At 49.5% G+C, this 24,150-nt stretch overlaps 1 protein-coding gene across 1 annotated transcript in view; it reads right to left on the bottom strand.

The window, feature by feature from the left end:
• The window catches only part of RTN4R (reticulon 4 receptor), a 72,883-nt gene extending 64,663 nt beyond the window's left edge, over positions 1 to 8,220 (bottom strand). The window contains exon 1 of the mRNA XM_088532285.1: positions 7,927 to 8,220. Within this exon, the coding sequence (XP_088388411.1) occupies positions 7,927 to 7,948 (22 nt within the window). The 5' untranslated portion in view covers positions 7,949 to 8,220. The remainder of the gene's footprint in view (positions 1 to 7,926) is intronic.
• Positions 8,221 to 24,150: the final 15,930 nt, after the last annotated feature.

The following is a 24,150-nucleotide window of genomic DNA, read 5'->3' as shown; positions in this document are numbered from 1 at the left end:
AAATCCAGAGCGAGACCCCGAGCTAACCCTCAGAGCCATTGCTCCAGAGAGCATCACGAGGCAAAAATTACACTCAGTTTGAAAGGAAATCATCCCGTCTATAGGCTGCTGACCTGTGGTTGCCCTCAGATGGTGAAGAAAGAGGCAGTGCCTTGCAATAACACCGCAGAGAAAGGCTTCACATCATGCACAACAAGCAGCTTCAAAGCGCTCCCCAGACCAGGGCACAGGCGTTCGACCACGGCACAGAGAGGTGCTAGGCAGTAAATAACAGCCTGCATCGCATTTCCCACCTGACAGAAACGGCCGCTGTCAAATTGTTGGGATGCTGCGGACGACAGGAGCATCCGTAGCGCTCAGCTCCACGCCTGGGCTCTGCAGGGAAAGGCACAGACAGCCCTCTAGTGTGAAGCCGACGGTAGCTGTGTTTGCACGGGCACAGGACACAGCAGGCTCCGCAAGATCCGTGCTGGACACGTTCCCTGGGAAGGGACCGGCTCCCAGGCTTTGCTCCCCAAGCACCAGCTCTGCAACTGTGCATCGCTGTTCAAAACACACCAGCTCGCGGAGATGTGCAAGGTCTAAAGGTCCCTGTGGCGGCTCTCAGGTGCTCGTTTTCCACTGCAAACATCGAGGTAGTGCTAACGAACCAGGTAACCTGCCCTTATGGTTTTAAAGCTGCCCTTGGTCAGGTACGGAGCCTTCACAGCCAGACAGAAGCCTGACAAAAGGCTTCTAAAATCTCAGATTGCACCACAGCCAATAGCACTTCTCTGAAAATACCCCTACCACTACCATCCTGTGGGCTTGGAAGCCAGGAAAGCTGAATTTAGGGTCGGAAGATTTTCTCTTCTCCTCTCCCTCCCCTCTTCTACTTAAAAGTCAGGCCGAGTTCGCGTCTCCTCCCCGCGCGCGTCGCGGTGCTCTGCGCACAGCGCGTGCTGCGCGGCCCCGTCATCACTCACCGCCTTAAGAAAGACGCACAATTAAAATCAATATTTAAAGTCATCAAACAAGCACACACAAATTTTAACAGCCACACAATTCACTCTGACATAACGGCACCGAGCACAGAGGCGAGAGCCACGCTGGAGTGCCGAGAGCACCATTCTGCCCACAGTCTTCAAAATTTAATGAAAACACGCCAGTTTTAAACACTTTCCCAAATCCAGCTCACAAAATCTGTCACTTTGATGTGAATGGTCCCAGTCTTAGACTAATCAGTCACTTTTACTTTCTCTTTAGTAGCTAAAGACGCAAATGAACTCCCAGCAAAATGCACAGCTTCAGGAGAAAAATTCAGCAGCCAGATGGTTCTCACAAAAGATTTGTTCTTAACGAAAAAATAAAAGTTATCCAGTTTCCCCAGTGAGCAGCACACAGGAGATGATCTGACACATCAGCCAGCAAATCTGAACTGTTATCTTAGAATATTGCTTTTATTGTACAAGGGTCCCCTCTTCCTTGACCATTATGTAAATCATAATCATCACTAATAACTGATCAATTCATCTAAGTCCATGCAAGGGAATGTAATTATGCCATGCACTCAGGGAAGCAAACAAAAGATCAGATTTAAATGCAAACGTTCCTTTGTTTCCTGCTGAAGGTGCAATACAAAGAGAAAGAAGAAAGCAAAATTGTTTTAAAAAAACAGGCGTCTGGGTTTCAAAGAGCCATCTGAAGGAAAGAGCGGAGACAGAGCAGAGCTGCGATGGGCTGGGAGCTCCCCTGCATCCCGCAAACCCCGTTCTGCTGGGGGCTATCTGCTTTCTCTGCTCCTGTTTTCAACTTCATGGGAAACCACAGCTGTAGATGGGGATCATGACAAAGCGGGCAGGGAAAGCTCTCCACATCCTCATGTGCAGACCTCCTTGGACAGAATGCTAAAAATGCCCAGGACAAACAAGCCTTTTTGCTTGTTTGTTTTTTCCTGAATCTACACTCCAGGAAGAAAAAAATAAAACAAGTAATATTTGGCAAAGGGAACTTGATCAGCTAAGCATATTGATGTGGGAAGCTAGAAGATATCCCCTTGTCGAGGGCTATTTTTTTGTTAGCTGGAAGCTGGGCAGCAGTATGTGGAGCCGATCATTCAGAAAGGTGGAGCACCATGATTTGGAGGAGCCAAGTGCAGAATGGGAATCCTCAGTAATTTCTTCAACACCCCATTGCTAAAGAATACATCAGCACACCAAGGAAACAAGGCTTGAAAAATGTATGTAGCCATGTCTAGGTTTTTTGCATGAATGAAAGAGGAAACAGGGCTAAGAAATACCAAGTTAGTACAAGAAAATATGTAAAGTTCTGCACCATTAATATCAGACTAGACTGAGAATCAACTGGGTCAGAATCAAACCTGTGAGTTATGCTGGACACTGGGTTGAACAGGATCAATAGTTACTCTTATTTTGGATAGGGCTACGGCATCCTAGCCTACACTAAGAGGAGCGGGGCATCAGAGTGCCCCTGTACTCAGACCTGCTGAGGCTGTGCCTGGAGCACCATATCCAAGTCGTGGAGCCCTTGTTCCAAAATACATGTGGGGAAAACCCAGAGGGCTACTCGAGGGTTACCAGGATGGTCAGTGGTCTAGAGCACAGGTCCTACAAGGGGTGCTGCAGGAAGCTAGCATGGTTTAGCCCAGCAAAACGGAGAGGAAGGGGCAATCACACACAGACACAATTACTCAAAAGGCCATTCTAAAGATGATGGAGCTGAATGCTGCTTTGTGAGGCCAGATGACACAGCAAGGAGCCATGGCCAAGAATTGCAGTTTTGAAAGCTCCCTTTGGACATAGGGAAAACTTCATCATCTCCAGCACAGTTTTCATCATTGGAGGTTTCCTAGGCTTGGTTAGACAAAGCCACATCAGACCTGATTGGATGTCACTCACTGATCACTCTGTACAGGGACGCCATGAAAAAAAAATGTGCTAAAAATCACAGTATTTGGACACTTTCCTGGTTCCTCGTCTTGCTTGCCCTTGCCTATTTGCACATGCAGAATAACCCTGGTTTTCTTGACAACCATCAAGGCTACAAAATAAAACTCAAGTACTCTTCTAATCCCCTGATTTCAGGAGCAGAGACTCAAGGGAGACAGTGAACACTGTAAGATCTGCTGGTGCTAGTGCTCAGCTCTGAGCTGCAAAGCAAAGACCTGAGGAAGACAGGCCAAAGCAGAAACACAAACCAGCTGCTGATGCAGGAACGTCCCTAAAGAGACTGTCATTGGTCTTGCTGCCTGACAGCTTGACACTGCTAAAGAAGTCATCTGCAACTGCATGGACTTACACACTTTGCTCAGGACTGACCTTTAAGCATGGGGTTCTGGGACCCTTGGGAGACAACTCAGCATCATTCGCACTCTATTAGAGCCAGAAAAGGTGAAACTAAATCACAGGGTTCACTCACCTGGCGAAGGATGCAGAGAAAAATCAGAGTTTGGACCAAGAAGAGACTCCAGAAGCTCTGCCTTCTGGGAGCTCTCTAAAAACAAACTAAATATGGGCAGAGCCTGTGCACGTAACATGCTGATGTGTTCTGTGTTGGATCTAGGGAGGGTCTTTCCTTGCACGCTGCACACACCATGGAAAATACCTGTGTCACTTTGATGCAGCTCTGCTGTGAGTCTATATATCATCACTGAACACCCCTTAAATGATATAACAAGCAACTAACCCCCCAAACCCAGCCTGCTGCTTGTCTCTACAATCATAACAAGACAACAGTGCAGGCTAAGGTGATTCTGAATACCTTAACAAGGTCTATATGAATCCCCTTATCACCTCTGTGAAATCACAGAAGAATTCGACCTGTATTTCTTTACATTGATTATGTTTTTTTCAGAATAAATGTTTCTTCTCCTCTGTGCTCTGGAAACATCCAGCAGTTGCAACCATAAGCACGGAAGGGGAGGAGAGGCTGGGCTTCTCCAAGCCTCTTTCCTCCCTTTCACACCAGTGTGTTTTGGTGCTGGAGAAGCCCCAAAGCCCCATTTCTCACAGATTCTAGACAGATACAAGTGGATCCAGGACAGAGCAGAAAACTTTCCACGTGCACAGGAGGGAGCACACCATGCAATTCCCGTCCCTGGCGAGCCCAGTAGTATAACCTCTTCGGAGAAGTACAGGTTACTCCTCGCCTGCTCTGTGCAAGCCTCCTGGATAAATAAAACCCTTTAGGAACATCAAAAGAGGCATTTGGCACTCTGAGATATGTCTTAATGAAGGTGACAGCAGCAGAAAGCATTGCAAATCCAAGGGAAAGAGAATGCACACCTAATTAGACTGACTCCTTTCTTCTCCCTTTGGTTCTGCCTTCAGCGGGATACGCCGTGCAAATCCCATGCTTGGACTGTGGTAGGATGCACCTTGCAGCACGGAGCGGCCGGAGCCAGCGGAGCACGGCCATGTGCAGGCTCAGAGCGGAGAGGAGAGCTCAGCCCCTCGGATCCGCTCTGGCCCTGCTTGGTGCCAAGGCTCTGGTTCAGCTGCCTCTTCCTCCCCACAGGTGGGACTCAGCAGGGGCCGACGCATCAAGGAGCTCGGCCGTGCTCACAGCGCGCCCCTGCCCAGGCTGGCTGCGTGCAAGGAGCTCTCCGGTGCATCCCGGTGAGGGATCGAACGCTCCAACCCCTTCCAGGCAGGAGGACGGAAAGGGAAGGAAGACAAAGCATTTTCCGGGGCAGGCAGAGGCTCCCTGCAACCCCCGAGAGCCCACGGGTGCATGGAGGAGCTCCTGGAGCCTCTGCTCTGGAGTGCCCTTCCCCTCCCTGCCCCCATTCCGCATGCTCCCTGCTGCTTCCGAAAGAGCGAAGGTGGAGAAATCACGGAGGCGCTGTCCGGATTTGCAGATTTTGCTTATTCCTTTGGAAAGCTTAATGGCCAAAGACAGCCGTGGTGTCAAGAGGATTAAACAGGCACGAGGCCCCTGTTGCTGGAGCTCTGACATCTCGTGGGGTTACAGGAACGTGAGCGGTGGGAACCCCCCGTTCATGAACACAGTGCCCTGCATGGGGTGGCAGGGAGCTGGGGGCGGGGGTGTTATTCAAGCAAAACCCAGAGCACCTGAGTGCAGCACGGAGGGGATTAGCACAGATGCAGCCACGTGAAGCCCCGTCCCCCTTGCAGCACTGCTGCGTGCTGCTCCCGAGGCAGAGCAGTGCAAGAGGCTCCATTGCACCCCTACTAGTTAACACACCTTCCGGATGGGCTTTCTCTAGCGTTCTTAGTAGGGAAAACATTGCAGACCGCAGGAGTGCAGAAAAACACAACTGCACCCGGGCCTTTTTGCCCCACTATTTCTCCTTAAATAACTTCACCAGGCAGTCTCCTACAGTCCCAGGGAATAGAGGATTGAGATATATGCTGTCTAGTGCAGGCTGGGGACCGAAGCCTAGGACATGATGAGGTCCCTTCCTATAAAAAGAACAGTATATATAACGGAGATAAAAAATAATACATTAATAGCTGGTTTCTTCTCTAAAAGCAGCAGAAAGAGATGCTCCCACATCAGTGAACATGCAGTTTCCAAGCCTGGTGACAATTTTAATATTATAGGGTTTTACTTTATTGAGAAATGCTATCAAACGATAAGCAGACAATGCATGGAAACTCTTTTAAATATAAATAAATTGTGTTCATAAGATAATAAGTACAGAGAACACCAGGTAAAAGCTCTGCCCATCTAACTGCCTAGCTGACTATTTGTGGCTTACAAGGCACTTGCATGTCAGCCAAAGGGGGAAATGCAGCCCAGACTGTAGGATGACCGTTCAATTAAGCCTAATCTCCCAAGGTTCATGTGGACTTTACAGTCACACCTACCAGGAATCCAGGCTACCCAGTATCATCTCACAGGAGCAACTCATAAAATGCAGGGGGGAAAAAAAGTCAAACCGTCAAAGCTTTGTTCTAAAAATAAAGTCGCTGTAACACAGATTATTATATTTCATTATCATCCGTATTTTCTCGTGTGATGCCGGGAGCAGCCGGGAGCCTGGGCAATGTCACGGTGCAGAGCGCGGTGCCGCAGCAGGACTGCGAACGTCAGGCGAGCGGCCGCGCTGGGCTCCTCTTCCCCACCCATCCCCTGCGCGCCCAGCACAGCCATCCCACAGCATCCCTGTGGATACACGGCCCCCAGGGTAGCACAAACGCGGTGCCAGGAACCTGAGCACACGAGCACAGGGGTTCGAACCGGCGGGTGCCCCTGCGCCAGGCTCGGTGCAGCAAGTAACAAATGAATGCTGAAATAGAAGGACCCGCCGAGGGAGCACAGAAGCCACCCCTGCAACCTGCTCCCAAGAGGCTCTCCAAACATGAATAAACTGGCCTGCTTCAAAATTAAAATAATTTCAAAATCTCCAAAGTGCAGGATGCGTCATTTGGATCCGTGCTTGGAGCATCACAAGTGTATCAGCCAAAGTGTCCTCAAAAAAAAAAAAAGAGAAAAAAAAAGAAACCAAACAAAAAAAGAATGGCTATATTTGTGTCACTGATGGAAAGAAGCAAGCCAGAAATGGCATGCAAAGAGACGCTGTGCAGCAAGAGGCAGTGCATGCTAAACACTCCCTTGACCAGCAGCCTGGATAGCAGAGGAGCTTCGACAGTGGGCTGATCCCTCCCGTTAAAAATTGCAACCCGTGGGCAGAGTTTCCAATAATAAACCTGGGTGGCACATGATTCTCCAAGTGGTCAGAGCCTGCAGTGTGAGAACATCGTCTTCCAAATGTAGGTCTTTATTCCAGGTTTCACCCTGAGCGCCTACAAATGCTCCAAGCAGCCGCACACCTGAAACAGCAGCAGCAGCCGCTAACACAACCTCTCGCCAGGAGCAGGGAAGCAAGGGCTGCCGGCCGAGCAGACGGAGCAGGGCTCTGTGCAGCAAGAGGGGATGGTTCAGCTCTGCGGGGTGGCGATGGCACGCTGGGTGCCGGGGAAGGCCGTCCCGCTGCACGCTGTGTCCCCAGCTGTACAGCGGGCAACGCACTCCCGCTGCACCCCCGGCTGCTCCCCCGGCTGCACCGACACCGAGCTGAGACCGAGCAGGGAGCCCGGGGGGAAGGAAGTGCTCCTCGGCACCCTGCCTAAATCCCGTTCCTAAATCCCGCTCCTAAATCCCGGTCCTTCCCCAGCGGCCCCACCGGCTTCCCGGCCCCTCCACCTGCCCCGGTGCCCCGCGAGGCGGGATCGGGGCGGACCGAGGCTGCTCCCGTCCCCGGCTCCCGTCCCGGCTTCCCGGCTCCTCTCTCTCCTCGCCGGCGCTGCAAAGCCGGCTGCTTCAGAGCAGCGTGGCTACCTTTATCAGCAAGATTTGTGCCCCTCTGGGAGGCAGTCTTGAGAGCCACAGGACGCCGCTGCCACCGGCGGCCCATCCTCTTTAACACTTTCCCTGCCCCAACTTCGGGGGGAGCCCGGTCACCCCAAGGCCGAACCGGGGCGAGGGGCGTAAAGGGGTGCGGGAGATGAGGCGGAGCGGCCCCCCAAGGGGATGGTGCTCAGAGGTCTCAACCTCTCCGCCTTCCTCGCGGCCCCCAGCCCTGCTCCGGGCGCTGGGGCCGGGCTCGGCAACCCCGAGCTGGGGCACAGCCCGGTCCGCCCCCCCGCCCCGTCCCTGTCCCCCCTTCCAGCCTCGTCTGTCCGCTCCTTGTGCAAACCCACCCCCCGCCGCCTCCCCCGCGGATCCCCCGCCAGCCCCTTCGCTTCTCCCGGTGCAAGCGGGAGGCAGCGGGCGCCGGGGGTCCCGCTCCCCCCTCCGCGGCCGAGGCCGGCGGGACGCGGCCGCTCCGCCGATTCCAAGAAGAAAGTTGGAGCGAGGGGGAAGTTCCCGGTTCCGTGCGAAGTTGGGGATGCCCCCGCTGTGCCCTGCCCCGCCGCCCCCGGGGCCGGGGGGCAGCCCCGGGGAGGGAGACGCACCTACCTTCTGCTGTCGTCCTCTTCATCTTAGGGGTCGGGGAAGGCACGTCTGGAGGCGCAAAGTCGAGCGGCGGCGGTACAAATCCTTGCAAAAGCGGGGCAGATCCTCGTGTAAAAAAAAAAAAGAAAAAGAAAAAAAAAAAAGAAAAAAAAAACTTCAGCCGGAGCGCGGAGCGGCGGCGCACAGGGAGGGGGCTCTCCCTGTGCCGGTGCCCTCGCTCATCGGGGGAATGAGCAGCCCCCGAGCTGGAGTCAGCATCCAGGCGAGGCTCCCCCTCCCTGCCTGCCTGCCCGCCCGCCTGCCTCCTCCCTGCGTCCTCCCTCCCGCCCGCCGCACGCACGGGGCCGGGGCCGGGCCGGGCCGGGCCGGGCCGGGGCTGCGGCGGATCGCGCAGGAGGCAGAGCCGGCGGCGGGCAGCGAGCGCGGAGCCTGCTGCACCGTATCCCGGGCAGGAGCGAGCAGGGCGCGGGGATGGAGAGATGCGATGAATGTTTTATGGGATCATGTGGTTTGACGTGAGAGGAATCAGCCTAGATCGGATTTACTGGCTGGAGGAGTGAGAGGGAGGACGGGGGAGACGGGCACGGGATGGAGGGAGGGGCCGCTCCGGGGGCAGACGGAGCGCGCAGCGGCCGCGCCGGCGGCGGCGGCTCCTCCGCGGGGCCCCGCGGAGCGCGGCGGGCGGGCGGCGCGGGCCGCGCCGGGCCCCGCATTCCTGGAGGAGAGGTGCCACCTAAAGGAAGCCGCGGAAAGGGCCGGCCCGGCGGCCGCGGCCACCCCGGGCTGCGGGGAGGGGAGCCCCGGGGTCTGGCTGCCGCGGCGGAGCTTCTCCCCCCGCTACGGCCGGCTGGGAGCACGAGGAGCCGGGATCTTTATCCAGGGAGACACCTGAAACCGCAGTCCTTTCTGCTGTGCCAGCAGGTGCCCCAGGGCTTACGGCTGCCTTCTGCTGGTCCGGAGTGACCGCATTTCCCCAGAGGAAGCCCAGCAAAATGCAGACACCTTGAGCAGAGCCCTTAGCTGGAAGGGAGAGTTCTTCCTTTCCCTTCTTGCATGGCTGGGCCCTCTCACCATTTCCCACCCTTGCTCTTTCGGGAGCACATGTGCACATCGTGCTCTCATGTGCACAGCATGGACAACAATATGCCTCAAGTTACCCTACCCCCAAAAAGGTGAAGGGGATCCTCCTCCCATGGGCTTTCCTCCTTGCCTGACCCAGGTCTTCATCCTGAAGCAGGCAGGTGTTTACTGCACAGGCTGGTTCCATTCTCCAGTCCTAGGAAGCGGAAATCCACAAGTCATTCATTCATTTGCTGGGGAAAGGAGGGCAGAAGGATGATGCAAGAGAAATCTTGAACATTAAGCTGTGACATGAGGCAAGGGCTTCAGACCGTTCTTGGAAATAAGTTTATGTGTGTGTATATATGCATATAAATCTGTATCTGCAGATATATGTACATTATTGAATATTCATTCCCCTATTTTGACTTGTCTTCCCAATCATGGCCATTTCCAGAGCCGCTTGCACTCAGGACTTGTGTGATAATCACACCTCTTGAAGGCCTACTCAGTTTGCATCATCCCATGTACGGCTTGTCCCAAGATGAGGCAGGAAAATGATTCTCCTGTGTACGATACTCTAATTCATGTCACTCAAAAACCTCTGTGGTGCTTCATGCTGATCCCACAGTCAGTGTGGGAGCAGGGAGTAGGAAAGGTTGATGCTAGGATATATGGAAAAATCAATAGAACCAGCATGCTGCAAAGCAAGGCTGAGGCACAGAGCTTCCACACCAGGGTTCTTCTAAGGCCTTCAGTGCCACCAGCAGCACAGAGATGAATCTGGCTTTTCTCAGCACATGGGCCAAATATAGAGGCACAGCCTAAGGTGTCTTGGGTCCTTCTCATTTGTTCCCATGGAGATGGGAGACCTCACCTGGGGAGATGCAGCCTGTTGCACGCTGTTTTTTTCTGCCCCTCCAGACTGCAGTGGTGCAGGGATGATCCCCTAGCTCTTCCTTTCCTGACTGCCAGCCTGAATCTCTAATAGCATTCCAGGTTAGTCATATACCTCCTGAAGCCTTCTCTGTTCATTTCACCTTGCATGACTGCATATATTACAGCTCTGTTCCCTCTGCTTGCTCTGCGTCAGGGCAAGCTCCCGTTGTACCCATCCTGTTCCAAAACTCCATTTAAAGAACATGCTTCCAAGGGAGCACTATGCCCTTACAAAGTCAGCGGCTGGGGTGCTCCTGGTTCAGACGGGACCTTCATCTTTGGGTGCTGGGGCCAGGCTGTGGCAGGTGATGGGCTTCTCTAAAGGCATGGAAAGCTTGGCTGGGTCCATAAGGGTGAAGGAAAAGTGAGGTTCGCTGGTACTGCCCCTCATTGATTTGTGGGTATCTCCCAGGGAGGGGAGGAAGATGATCCTCTCCAGACCTGATTCTTCTGCAGTAACAGAAAAATCACCACTGTGACTGTCAGGGATGAGCTCCTCCTCCATTTTAAACACACACACCTTCATGCAGCCATATGCCATACATTGGCATCCCCAGTGGTGCATCACGAAAGAGAGGTTTGTGACATGCAGAGTGTCAAGATAACTGCAAACAAAAGTGCACTGGAGCTGAGAGGGTCTTGGAAACAACAGGAAGATGATCATGAGCAATGATGGAGTTAATTAAAGTTACAGTCACAATGCCAAAATTTGAGAGGTTTTCTAGGAAGGCTGCAGGCTGTGTGTGGCTGTTTGGCTGATATTTCTGAAAGGTTAATTTTGAAATGGAGAAAGTACATCAGCAGAGGATTGGGCCTGACTTTTCATGGATATTCCCGCACAACTTAGGGCTGTTTTAAGATCCAACAAGTTGTTACACACAAATCAGCATGAAGAAACATGTGACCTTGGCTTTTCAACTGGTGTGCCAGAGTATGGCAGACTCTATAGTGATCCAAAACCCTTTTGCCAGCTTGCTGTACAAGCTACTGTACCAAACACAGATGAGCTCTCTTACTGTGCTACTATGTTGTGCATTTATACTTTCCATTTCCCAACTTAGCTGAGGATTGTCTAGCAGTGACTGCTTGAAAGAGGAGTCTCCCAAGTAGGAGATCTCCTGGGAGATCGGAGATGGCTTGCAATTACAGCGTGAGTAATTCCGTGCAGCTCATTTGCAGCTTGGAGTGGAGCCAACATTCACGGAGATCAAGAGACACCTTGCTTTGACTGGATAATTACATGTTCGTCTCTACCTAATTCTTAATCACACTTAGATCAGTTCTCTTCCTTTGGATTGTGGGTCTTGCTTGCAAAGCTTCAACTGTTCATTTGCTGTCTTTAAGTTTTGTTTGTGAGCGTAGAGGCTCTAACGTGTTTGGAGCACATTCTTGGTGTCTGTCTAAGGGTTCTGAGGAGAAGGTGGATGTGAGGCTGAATGGGAGGATCACAGTTTCCCACACTCATGTCCTGGTGCACCTGAGAAGTGCAGGACTCACACCGTGCATTTGTGTTACTGCCCACGCAGGGAAATCATCTCCACCTTGGGAGCTCCTCAGCACTTGCTCCAGCCCTCCTGTGAGCAGGGAGCTCTTTGGACAAGGAGCTCTGGACTTGGGTGGAAACAATATAGACGGAAGCAGCCGATTTTTGCCTTTGCAGCGAGCACAGATTCCCACATCACTCATCTCAGTGTATCGTCTGGGAGCAGGCCAAGCTGCTCACACAGCACAAGCGTGCTCAGACTTTCCCAGCAAGAGCTGTGCCCTGAGACTCTTTGACAAGCGCTGCCTTTCCACCCCCTGCTTGATCCTTTGGGACGGAGAGAAACTCAGCCTATTTACTGCTGCTGAGCAGCCCGTGCTTCTACAGGCACCCAGTCATGGCTTAAGATCTTCTTGTTTTCCTGCTGTGCAAAACAAGGTACAACAAAAACGCAAATCTTACCCCATAAAATAAAAATATATTTGATACTATAAAAATAGTACTATATAGTACTAATAGACACTAACAGGCACTATAAAATGGGGAGCCCACTGCCCTTTGCTGCTCTTAAACCCACTCATTTGTTAGAGTAAGACCTATTGGAGCTATTCCTGAGCAGCTCTCACCTTTTTCCTGCTGCTCGGCCTTCTCTTGGAGACCCTGTTGTCTACCCAATCTCAGTCCTTCCTGCTGCAGAGACTATGGGCAGGCCTACCAAGCTGTGCATCTGGCTTCTGGAGACACTCCTCTGCCTCCAGCACCAATCTGCAGAGAGCAAAAAGGCCCATCAGTGAATGAATGCTGGCCCACCTCACTGCTCCAAGTGCACACTCACACATGCGTGATCCAAGAAAAGCTTTTCACCTTCCCTCCCTGCTGCCCTGGGGCATAAGACACCCGTTCTGGGCCTGATGTGGATGTAGGCATCTGAAAGTATCTCTTGGAGGAATATAAGGAGGCAAGGAAAGAGCACTACAAGATGAATTTGTTTGCTCTTGTGCCTAGGCTCAGTGCTAGAACTCTGTGGACTCACGGGAGATGGGAATAGCAGTGAGCACATGGTGTATAATGAAGCACGGACGGTCAGTAGACCAGGAAATATCACTTTTGCTGATAGATGAGGATCTCTTTGGAGCCCTAGCAAACAGTCATCCTTCTCGATATCCAAGGAGACTTTGTCTTTATGATTTTTCCACCTCCTCAGAAGATGGCCATAGGCAGAAAAAAGATGCAAATTTGGAAGAGCTCCAAAGACACACAAACACTCAGGGTACTGGCATGGCTTGTGTGTCATGCTGTCCACCCGTTGTCCTATATGAAATACACATAGGTCATGGCTCTTTCTTGGACCTTTTCAGCAACCGAAAGCACATCCCCTGCAGACTGGCCAAACATGCAGGCTTGGGGAGATTTCAGCAAGGCTTCTTGGTGAAGTTTGCACTTGTGAGCATGAATGCGTTCTGCTGGCATGATTTATCCAGATACTCAGAGTAGTTAGTGTTCCATTTTTGAGACATGAACTAATGAAAAGCAGCAGAGTGGTGGGTAGGTAAGTCACATGGCTGCAGAGTGATTCTTTCTTTATACCAGGATGCTGCAAATGCAATGTTGAATCATCCTGCCTGCACACCATATATCTGTCTGTGACAGTCCCAGGTTGCATTCCGGGGCTGATTTCTTTCCTGCAGCAGGACACCCCAGTGAGCAATGTGTCCTGGACATCCTGGATCTCTCCAACAGCTGTGCTGGCAAACAGCACACCACAGAGAGATCCCCATAGCCACGAGAGTGAGACAGGGCTCCTGGCCTTCTGTGCGTGAAGTGCCACGCTGGAGAACATGCTGATTGCTTCCTGGGCCCTGGTGTGATCTCTGCGTGGCTTGAGCCATCCATCTGCCCGCAGCAGGCAGGGCAGTCTGTCTCTGTCAGCTGCCTCCGTGCATTACCATACCCTGTTAGCTCAGGAAACGGCACTGAATGTCTCAACTGGTCCTTTTTGCTGTTTTGTTCCCATAGTCATGACAAACTGCACCAGAGCCTTGCAAAGTCTGGATGGGCAAAGCAAAGTGAGAAAAGCTGCTGCTCTGCCACTGTGTCTATCCCCTGCATGGCCAGTGATTCCCCATGGACAAAACCTCTTCTAGGAAAGTGAATTACGAGCCCCAGAGCTCCAGCTTCATGATTTCTCTCAGATTTCAGGCCTCTTCTGCCTGAGCAATGGGGTTGGCTTGGACGAGGCATTCCTATAAATCATCACAGCTCTTGCTTCAGCCTGACATATCAATCCCCTCTCCTTCTGCAGTAAAAGGTTCCCACCTGATCCTGGCGGGACTGCTGAGACTGGAATGCGCCAGGAATCCTTCAGAGCATCTGGAGGGCAGTGCAGGAAGGCCGCAGGTTTATCCCAGCATTTCTCACACAAAGCTGCTCAGTTTGAGGTCTTAAGGGGATTTAGCTGGATGAGAGTTTGCACAGAGCTTGAAGCTGCCCTAAGTTTGCTCTTTACAGTGCTGACTGTAAAACAAAAAGTATCAGTGAAAGATGCTAAACAGACTTTGAAGAGGGGGGGAACAAGGTCCTAAATGTTATTTTGCTGTGGCTCCCTGGCCAGACTCTTGATTCAGAGTGATGGCCCCTGTGGTGGATCTCAATACGTGCAGGTCCGGCTGAGAGAGGTCTCACATCCCAGGTGAGCTATTCAAGGGGTACATTGCTGGATTCCAGGAGGAGAGGGGAGCTTTTCCTAACAAATGCTGGATATGGTAGGATTTATGATGGCCAAAGGAGAGGGGGAGTTTCTCATCAGCCTGTACAAAGTGAGACGAGGGCTTCATTTTAAGATGAAAAAGAGGTTATTCATTTTTCAAGTCTGACTCCTACTCCTTTGATGTTGATGGATATCCTGGCAGGGGCAGTTGTAGAGGCAGGCAGAAGGGTTACTGGAGAGCACTGGGAAAAAAAATGAACAACAAATTTGTGATTAGGAGCATCTGCCCCCAAAGTCTGATTCTAAAGATTGCAAATATTTCATAGGGGAATGGGAGCATGGCAGTACCACATGACCAATCAAAACAGCTCTGATTTCAGATCTGCAGTACTCCCAACAGAGTTAGCAAATGAGTTACAGACCAGGAACTATCTGCAAATAGTTTCCAATAATGAATTGAGGTGCGAAAGCTGCAATCTGCTCCCAGACAATCTGTAAACAGAGGGAAGCAAAATTCACCAAAATAAATTATTCATTTCAAATTATTCTCCCAGTTCGTGTCTTAACTTGAAATCCTCCAGGGCCTGCAGAGATTTCCAGGGATGCTCCTATATCTTAAGCAATGCTGTGTTGGAGATAGGAACAGTGGTGGAGAGGCAAATAGTGTGTTGTCACCGTTCTTCTACTATTGTCCATGCCGACCAATGTGGCTTTGCTACTAAGCAAGAAGCATCTCCAAGGGTTGCCCAGAGACAGTGAAGACAAGGCCATTCCCGGATGAGGACTGGACTCATCCCCTTTCCCTGCTGCTATCATCTGAGAGAGATGAAAGACAGAAATCCGTTCGGTAGCAAGATCTGGAACCAACAAGGGAGGTGAAAATGTGAGAAAAGAGGTAAAAATAGCAAAGGAAGAAAGGAAGAGGGCTCACCAGAGGCAAGTTATGCTAGTTTGATGAAACCACATGGGATCTACTCTACCCCAGGTGAGCCACATAATGACATGGCATTCTGGAATAAAGGAATATGTGATGGATGCAGGAGACCACCTAGATAATGAAGCAAGAACTGCACTTAGGCAGTCACCCTTTTGGAACCTTCCATGTTGTCTTAGGAAAAGAAACTGCCTCTCAAGAAGAGCAAGTTCTTCAAGCATAGGACTTCCCAAGAGCACGTCTGGCCTCAGGCAGAATGGTCAGGGTATGGGGCTAAGAGCAGACTGAGTTTGAATCATATTTCTGATTCAGCATCCAATACTAATGTATTTTTTGCTGATGAGTTTAGGCCTGGGCATGGCCTTTTGCATGAGAAATTGGATAAAGAGCAAAAATAAAAACTGTGCATGGCAAAGAAGAACATATGGAGCTGGAGGAAGGTGCAAGATGGGAAGCTGTGATGTGACAGTGATTACTGGTTCAGTTGCCTGCAAACGTTACTCCCTCCAAAGTGGCATGAGCTCTCTCTAGATCCTCCTGGACTGGATCTTCTGCTGGGACAAACCAGGTTCAAGTTGACATATTCAATGAGAGTGAACTGTAATCTTGGCAGTGGCCTGAGCCTAAGAGGACCACCTTGGAAACCCAACTGAGCTGGTGGCCACCAGCACTCATCTGTCTGTTCATATTACAGTTAAGAGGCTGAAGAGATGACTAAAAGTCTGCCCTCGCACAGTATATCCCCAGGAAAAATGAGATGTAGTTTCATAAATTTTGTGGTTTTCATGAAAAAAAAAAAAAACAGAAAGCAACAACAAAAAAAGAACAGAATAACAGAAGGTTGGAGGTTTGCATAATGTTTCTCTGTGGGAAGGATCAGCATCCTATGGAAATCTTTATTTATTTATTTATTTTCCTCCATTGAAAAATTGGCTCTTTGAAAATCAACCACTTGATTTACAGACCCAGCAGAGATAACATAAACTGTGAGCCTGATGTCACCTGTCCCCATCTACCTTAAAGGCAGGTCTCCTCGAGGCCATACTGATTGATGTGGACCAGGAGAAAGCATGCAGAAATGCTCACGCTGAACTGAGCTGCTCATCACGAGTGAATATCATGGTGTATGGTGGGCAATACCATCTGACCAGGAATGCTGGAAGATGCCAGGAGGGCAGGACCTCACCTCCAGAAAACACTGCAGCAAAATTTCTGAATTAAAAGGCTTCCACTGTTGCTTTCATGGTGTTACCCTTCTCCAAAGTCCTGGGGATTTGTCCTTTTGCCTAAACATTTTATAAATTTAGGGATGCTAATTTGAGAGTTTTGTTGTTTGTTTTTTTAATTTTTCTTCAGAGATTTCAAAGTGCTAGAGAGCAACTGACAATTTCCCATACTGTGGACAGACGTACAGAAAGTGTGGGTCTGTGCCTTGATGTGAGTTTGTGGCTTGTCACTTCTCTTCAGACCCAAGTCACTCAGCCCTGGCATCGTGGGTGCTCTGCTGGGATCCTGAGTAATTCTGTCTGGCTGAGGAAAATGTCCCATTAAATGAACAGCCCTTAAGCAAGTGGAAGAGAGCTAGCACCAGGCTTGCATTCAGGTGGCCAGATCAGACCGTGTTCGAACTGGGGTGCCATATGGTGCAGGGACAACACTGGCCATTACTTTGCATTGAAATAATATTTTGCTTTATGACTGTTTGCAATTAGCCTCCTGCAGCAGATGAATAATCTGTTCCCGTTGATTCGACAGAGACGTTGTTTGGAAGAGGGACAAATAGCATGTGCAGCCTCACCCAGCAATCACAGGCATTAAAGGAGAGAAATACGGATGCACCAATAATTTCCTGCGACAACTCCCATAAATCTAGCCGCTTCTGGTATAAAGCAAGCGATAAATGGAATAAACAATGATCGGAGAGGCCACAAAACCTGCTGCCAAACGGCAGGTCGGCCCGTCGTCACTGGAGCCGGGGATCGCGGAGGTGAAGGGGGACAGACCCCTGCCCCAGGCTGCTCTGGCCCGCAGTGTGACAGCCCATGGCACTGCCACCCCCGGGAGCGATGCTTTCTCACAGTCACAAAATAAAAGCCATTTTCAGAAGGAGAACAGATTTTGGTTGGGAGGTGAGGGAAGCAGAGGGCCAAGAATAGAAGGGAACAGTGGGCGTAATTCTGACTCCCTGCTGCATTCAAAGTAAAGTACAGGACAAGTTTCAAGGAAACAGCAGGCCAGACCTGGGGGGAGTTGGCAGAGAAAATCCAGTCTGGCAAGGTGTTGGTGATTTGACCATGCTGCCCCAGAGGAAGCAAGAGAGCATTAGTACAGACACGTTGCTTTAAGTAGCACAGAAGCAAGATAACATCATTGCATTTATCTCAAGCAGGGCACAGAGGTGCAAATGATAGTGCCTTCACTGGGGCTATAAAAGACAATGGCGAAATGGATCTGAGAAACAGCAGAGCATGAAACAAAAAGAGAAACCATTCAAGCCAGCAATAGCTGGCCAGTATAAAAACATGATACTTTCTTTTATATTGAATTATATATGTCTCTCCCTCTCTTTCTCTTTATGTATGTATGTAAATACATATGCATATTGGTGTACATCTGGCAACACAAACGATGCCCACATGGACATGTTGCTAAGCACGCTGAAACACAGCAAATCACAGTGCAAAGCTGGACGCCATCTAAGTGGGAAGCACAGGAATTGCAATAGGTCTTCTCAGAGCAGCAGAGAGGGCTCCCCTGTGGCCTCTGTTACTTCAAAGTGCAGCAAAGAGCTTGGCTCGGCACTGCTGGTGCCTGCCGAGGACCATACGCATGTAGGTTGACCAGTGCAATGACAAGAGAGCCAGATAAAGCAGAAAGCACAAGGCTAGAGATCGCTGCAGGTGCCAGGCATGATAACCTGAGCATTTTGTGCTGCAGGACCTGTGGTTTTGGTTTCTGTGCTCCACAAGACATACTTGCAATGCAGGGTCCTCTGTCTGCTGGAAAAAAAAAAAACAATTCTTTGCTATATTCGCTCAGTTCTGTAGCTTTGACTTGGTTGGTAAAGTGAAGTTGTGGTAGATCCAGCTGGGAACAGAAGGCAGTGCTAAAAACATGTCAGCTGCCCGAGCAAATCGAGGAGCATGGGCAGAGCTAAAACAGAACGGAGTGAGAAGGGACCTTCCCTGTGAACTGGTGTGGGATGGAGGAGCTGTTGCACTGAGACTGTCTAAGGCCAGAGGTGTCCCTGGCAGGATTGATGCTCAGGGATCCATGTAGGAATAGGGCAGCTAAAGAGTGGACCTTACCCTGATGTGTCCTGTCATCTCCTGGCAAGCACTGCAGATGCTGATCCCCAAATAGGGGAACCTACCGTACAGGGGATCCACCTGTGCTCTTGCACATCACGTCCAGCTTGTTTCCCAGGACACCCTGGTTGGGAGGGAACTGCCCCAAGCCCTGGGAGCAGGACAGGACTCAATACTCATTCCTTGTTCCTTCTCAAAGTTTTCCAAAGGCAGGATCCCATGTGCCCCCTTTAGCTAATGCCTGGGAAAGTTACTCCAATTGCTACCTGTTCCATTATCCCATCTCCTAAAGAAAAGGAGTCAGACAGAAGCACTTTGGATGTACACAGTGGGATCTGTGTCAAGGAAAGATTTAAAAGGAGGCTGTTTTGCATCACACACGTTCCCCTCATCATTGCATAGCTGGCCTGGCTCCTCCTCTGGGACAAAATACATCTTCCTTGGGCACAAGACCTAGCCTAGACTGTGAGTGCCCTTCCTAGTCCTGCCTCCTCTTCCCTTTGTGGCATTTAGGTCCATTTTCACCCACATTCCAGACCCCTAATTAACCCCTGCTGCAGTTCTATAACTGCAAAGAGTGAAAGGCAGGAGTTTCATCCATGAAGGAACCCAGCTAGGAATATATCCAATCTATTTTCAGCTCCTCTTCTAGACTTTTTCATTTGAAGGTGGAAGAAAGCAGGTCCATGGGATTAATCATTTTCCCCATGTTCAATCTGGTTCTATGATTTGATTCTATGATTCTAAGATATGTAGTATACTACAAAATACATTGCAGGGCTACGAGGATGATCAGGGGCCTGGAACATTTGCTCTATAAGGAAAGGCTGAAAGAGCTGGGGCTGTTCAGCCTGGAGAAGAGAAGGCTGAGAGGGGACCTGAGCAGTGTCTATAAGTACCTCAAGGGAGGCAGCAGGGAGGATGCTGCTGTCCTCTTTTCACTGGTGGCCACCAACAGAACTAGAGGAAATGATCAGAAACTGAAGCACCAAAAGTTCCACAGGAACTTAAGGAAAAATTTCTTAACAGTGAGGGTGACAGAGCACTGGAACAGGCTGCCCAGAGAGGTTGTGGAGTCTCCTTCTCTGGAGATCTTCAAACCTGCTTGGACGCAGTCCTGTGCCACGTGCTCTAGGTGACCCTGCGTGTGCAGGGGGTTGGACTAGATGATCTCTAGAGGTTCCTTCCAACCTTAAGGATTCTGTGATTCTATGATTCTATGATCTGCCTGTCTGTCAGGTCCCTTGCCTATCCTAACCCTGGCTAAGTTCCTGTCAGAGCAGCATGGGAATATCTTGCTTTCACAGCTGTTTTCATGACAAACATCTCTGATCTGGTCCAACAGATACCTTGTGAAGAGCTGTCAGTCACAGATCACATGATAGATGACTTCTAGCTGGAAGCTTTTGGGCCAGTGCTTGGGCATAGAAGGGCTTGGGATGTCTCGAGAGACCTTGGGGCTTCCCTATTCCTGGGGCTTTAGAGGGTCTGTGGCTCACCAAGATGACTTGATGTCATTCCAAAACAACACAGAAACCACCTCTGAAGGACATCTGACTGTGTGTGTGTCATAATCCACTTTTCAATACACTGAATAGCGTGAGGAAGAACATCAATAGCTTTACCAAATTTACATGAAAAAAGTATTTAAGAAGATTGCAAATATAGCTTTCAAGCGTCTGCGTGTGTTTGCTGCTTTCTGAAAGGAGTGGGTGGTAGGTGTCTTTCTCCAGTGCTCCCAAGGAGCTGCTGTGAACCCCACAGATTTGCAAACCACTTTTCTGAAGCATCCTTGAGATAATGCCCCTGAAGGCCACACATCACCAGAGAGAGCAACTAAATCCAGGAGGAAGGATTTTTATTTATTTATTTTAAAGTTAGATTGACTATCATCACACCAACTGTTCAGCTCATGGTGAAAAGAACATTTTTGCCCCTTTGAGTTGCAGGGAAGTATCTGCTGTGCTACTGCAGAACTCATGGCTGGTTGTCTCCCTGACCGATGGTTGATGCGTGCATCAACCTCCTGGGCCAATTGCCACTTTACAGAGAGGTAAGAAGGATCCCTGCTGCCTCTGATTGATTCCTTCTGACACTGAGCTCATGTAGAGATGAAAACGCGTGTCATAATAGCAGGATGGAGTTTGGAGAAGTCCCTGAAACTGCTGACAATTCATGGTAGGTACACGCAGATGTGAAGTGTCATTCAATGAGTCCATTCTGGGTATTCAGACTGCAATCCGGTAAAGAGAGGGCAATGTGGCTCTCATAACCTGGACCAAGGCCGCATTTGAGACCCCCAAGGGACACCTGCAGCCCCCGTTCCTCTTCTGTACATCACATAGGTGACAACCAGGCAGCCTGGCTTGCAGCAACCTTTGCTGCTGATAGACAGAGCTCCCCGTTCGCTTTTAATAACAATGAGCATAAAAGGACCAATAAAATGGATTTTTTTTACCTTCCTTTTCCAGAAGGTCTGGAAAGATGTCAAGCTGCTCCTCTGCTACTCTGTGTGTGCACTGAGTTGCCCAGCTCTTCTGTGTACTCCTTTGCCAGGCCTGGAGCAATTGCAGGTCTGATTTTCAACATCGGGACTGGTAGAGCATGCAGGAGGAGAGGGTTTGCCTATCAGTCATCAGAAGATACTAATCACTCCCACAGAGGTGTTTACCGGAGGGGTGTATGTGTGTGCATGCATGTGTATGCGAGAAAGGAGATGAACAGCCATTAGAATTGCAGATCATGCACTTGTTAGCAAAGTGCCCAGACCCTGCTTTACAATTTGCTAATAATAAAGCATTTGTTCCCAGGAAACAAACTCACAGATTTATGTCTTACTCACAAAAGACTCCAATAGATATATTGATACCTTGTGAATCTACAGCCGAGAGAGATATTGAAAAGTAGCTGTTTACCCGACTCCATCAAGTTCCTCTATTGATGTCCGGGAGGCATTTATTTCACTATGGATAGGCCACTTAGAATTGCTAGCTCTCTGTTGCCAATACATCCCATATTTAGGGTTATTATATCACCATAAAATTCCTTTATGGAGCTATGAATATAGGCACACATCAATACCCACAACTGCAGCCACTGCTGTTTCATTTGCCTGGCAGTGCTGGGAGACCCAAGGCAATCACGAGGACCAGAGGAGCTCCAGGAAACAGGGAACACCGATATTTCAGACAATAGATTTGCCAAGGAGGTCATCTTGGTGCCTGTTGGCTACATAGGCATGGATGCCAGGAGTATTTTATCTCTGGAGCACCAGCAGAGCCAGTGTGCAGACATTTCTCATTTGGCGCTGGTGCCTCAGTTTACCAGCACATCTGGACACTGCAGGAACTCTGACAGCTCCCCCAGCAATGCTCGTGGGTTGTGAGGAAGCTGCCAGGCACTGAAACACCATGCAGGGCCCTCATCTTTCTCAACTGCCCACTCCCAACAGCGGCTATTGGTGCTGGCCAAAACACGCGCGGCCGGAGGCTGTTTGTGGTGCTTCCAGATGAACATGGGTAGGACATGCTGGTGCAGTTATTTATTCTTCTCCTGTCTCCTCTTTTCTCTGCTTGCTGGCACATGCACCTGGAAGGGATGTGGAATCTCCTTCTCTGGAGATCTTCAAAACCCACTTTCTTGTGCCACATGCTCTAGGCAACCCTGCATATGTAGAGGGGTTGGACTAGATGATCTCTAAAGGTCCCTTCCAACCTTAAGGATTCTATGACTCTGTGATGTGCAAGCTGGTAGGTGGAGATAAAGGACAGAAGAAACTATGACTTCTGGCAGGGATGGTGTGCACTCCACTTCCTGGCACACTCTGAAGTCAGTGGCTGTAATAAACCTCTCAGAAAGTACACCTCCTCTGTCACAGTATGTTAACTCCTCCTATAATTTTGCAAATCATATGAACCAGCGATGTTCATCTCATGGACACTGTAGTGCTCTTGGCAGATGATGCTTTGTTCTGGGATGATTTTCCAGGAGACGGAGTACCTGCACTCCCAAGGGAAGTCCAGCATGGGCAGGAGGGCTCTCAAGTGTCAGCAGAGGAAAAGGGAGGATTTCAGAGCCAGAAAGGATCAACAGACAGAAACATGGAGCCCTTCATAATGTCACCGGGATTCCACCAGGCATTTCCGAAAACATGTATCCAAAAGTTAACACAGACAAAAATATCTTTACAGATATACCATGTACATCTTTATAGATACCCACGCCCTCCATTCCAACATTCGAAATCTGGCTATATGGTTAGGTATGCCCATATTCTGTGGTGATTCAGTAAATCTGGAGTGAGCCTTCCACGTGGCAGGTCTGCATTAACACCACTGTAACTGCTACCAGAACAGGCCCCTCTGAGGCTGTATTAGACATTGCAGCTTATTTCCTCTATTGTATTTTAAGCTGCTAAATAATGCACTATTGAAAAAGGAAACCTGAGCCAAGGCTTCAGGATTAAGATGCAGAGCTACCACAAGCTTTCAGCTTTAATGCTACATTTGCTGGCTCAAGGTGATGTATTTCTCAGCTTTTTTTTTTTTTTTTTTTTTTTTTTTTTTTTTGTACAGATATATGCATTTTGCATGGACTTTCCAAAAAGGAAAGAAAAACAGATTTTGATTATAGCACTTGAACTTTTGCTACCAGTTCTCTCACTTTCAGCAAATCTTTAGTTCACAGAGAAGTTGCTGGATCTGAGAAACCGAGTGCAGATGGTACCCAAAGCACAGGGAGAACGGAGAGGTGCCATCAGCCTTTCCAGAAAACTCTGTTAAGATGCTGACAAGTAGCCCTTTGATGGCCTATTAGCTCTATCTGTTATACCATATATCATATATATATCAAATATCTCTCTATCTCTGCTTATTGCTGTATTCACCAGCAAGTGTGAGTGGCCTTTTTATGAGCTGACTGAGAGATTTTTGTTCTGGCTATTAAATTAATAATCATAGCTTAATTTCCCCGGGATCTCCAGTGCCCAGACAGATTGATCTGTTGAAGATGGTACAGTGGAAAGATGGAGCCTCTTCCACTGAAGTTTTGGACAGAGAGTTAACAAAGCCTCCTAGCTGGGAAGCTATGAGAGCTATTTAAAGACACATTTCCTGTGCATGAATTCACAAAACAAGCAGGCTCAGCGAGAGGATTCAAGGAGACTGTGTTGCTGCAGGCTGCTCGGTCCTGTGCTGTCCTGCGCGGATTCATCCTCATCAATTATCTGTGGGCAAGGTGCTAGAGGTGGTAGCACCTCAAGGCTCCCAGAAGCATCCTCTTCCAGTCACCTGTGCTGCTGTTGCTCTTTCAGTCTCCAGAGACAGCACATGCTCAAAATCTGCAGGGCAGAAAACACCTTTTCTGCAAGGCTATGCTGCCTAAGAGGGACTCCAGGCTCAGGACACTTTACCAGACAAGGTCACACATTTGAGTTAAGAACTTGAAGTTCCTCTGGAAAGTTCTCAGAAGCTTCAGAAAAGAGAAACACAAACAGGATTTCTGCTAGGGAAAATAGAATTATTTACCTCTTCTTGGTCATAATTATTGTTGGGTTCTTTAACATGTTCTTTTGTTTTGTTTTGTTTTAAATCAGAACATAACAAAACCTCCCTGCTGACCTGAAAGCTCTCTGGTCTAATCCCAAGTATTTACTTTCTGTAGCATTCTGTGTTTGTGTTATTTGAAGCAACATTTATAAAATAACAGAGCATGACATGGCAGACCTAAATAAAAGACTGCGGGTCATCCAAGCAAAAGACAAGATGTTATCCAGCCTGGTGTGAGCACCTCGGCACAG

The sequence above is a fragment of the Tinamus guttatus genome, unplaced genomic scaffold (genome assembly GCF_059628265.1).
Source record: "Tinamus guttatus ecotype Peru unplaced genomic scaffold, ASM5962826v1 Tinamus_guttatus_pri_ptg000459l, whole genome shotgun sequence".
Taxonomy (NCBI): domain Eukaryota; kingdom Metazoa; phylum Chordata; class Aves; order Tinamiformes; family Tinamidae; genus Tinamus; species Tinamus guttatus.
Note: the sequence above shows the minus strand (reverse complement) of the source record. Positions and strands in the feature narration are given on the sequence as shown.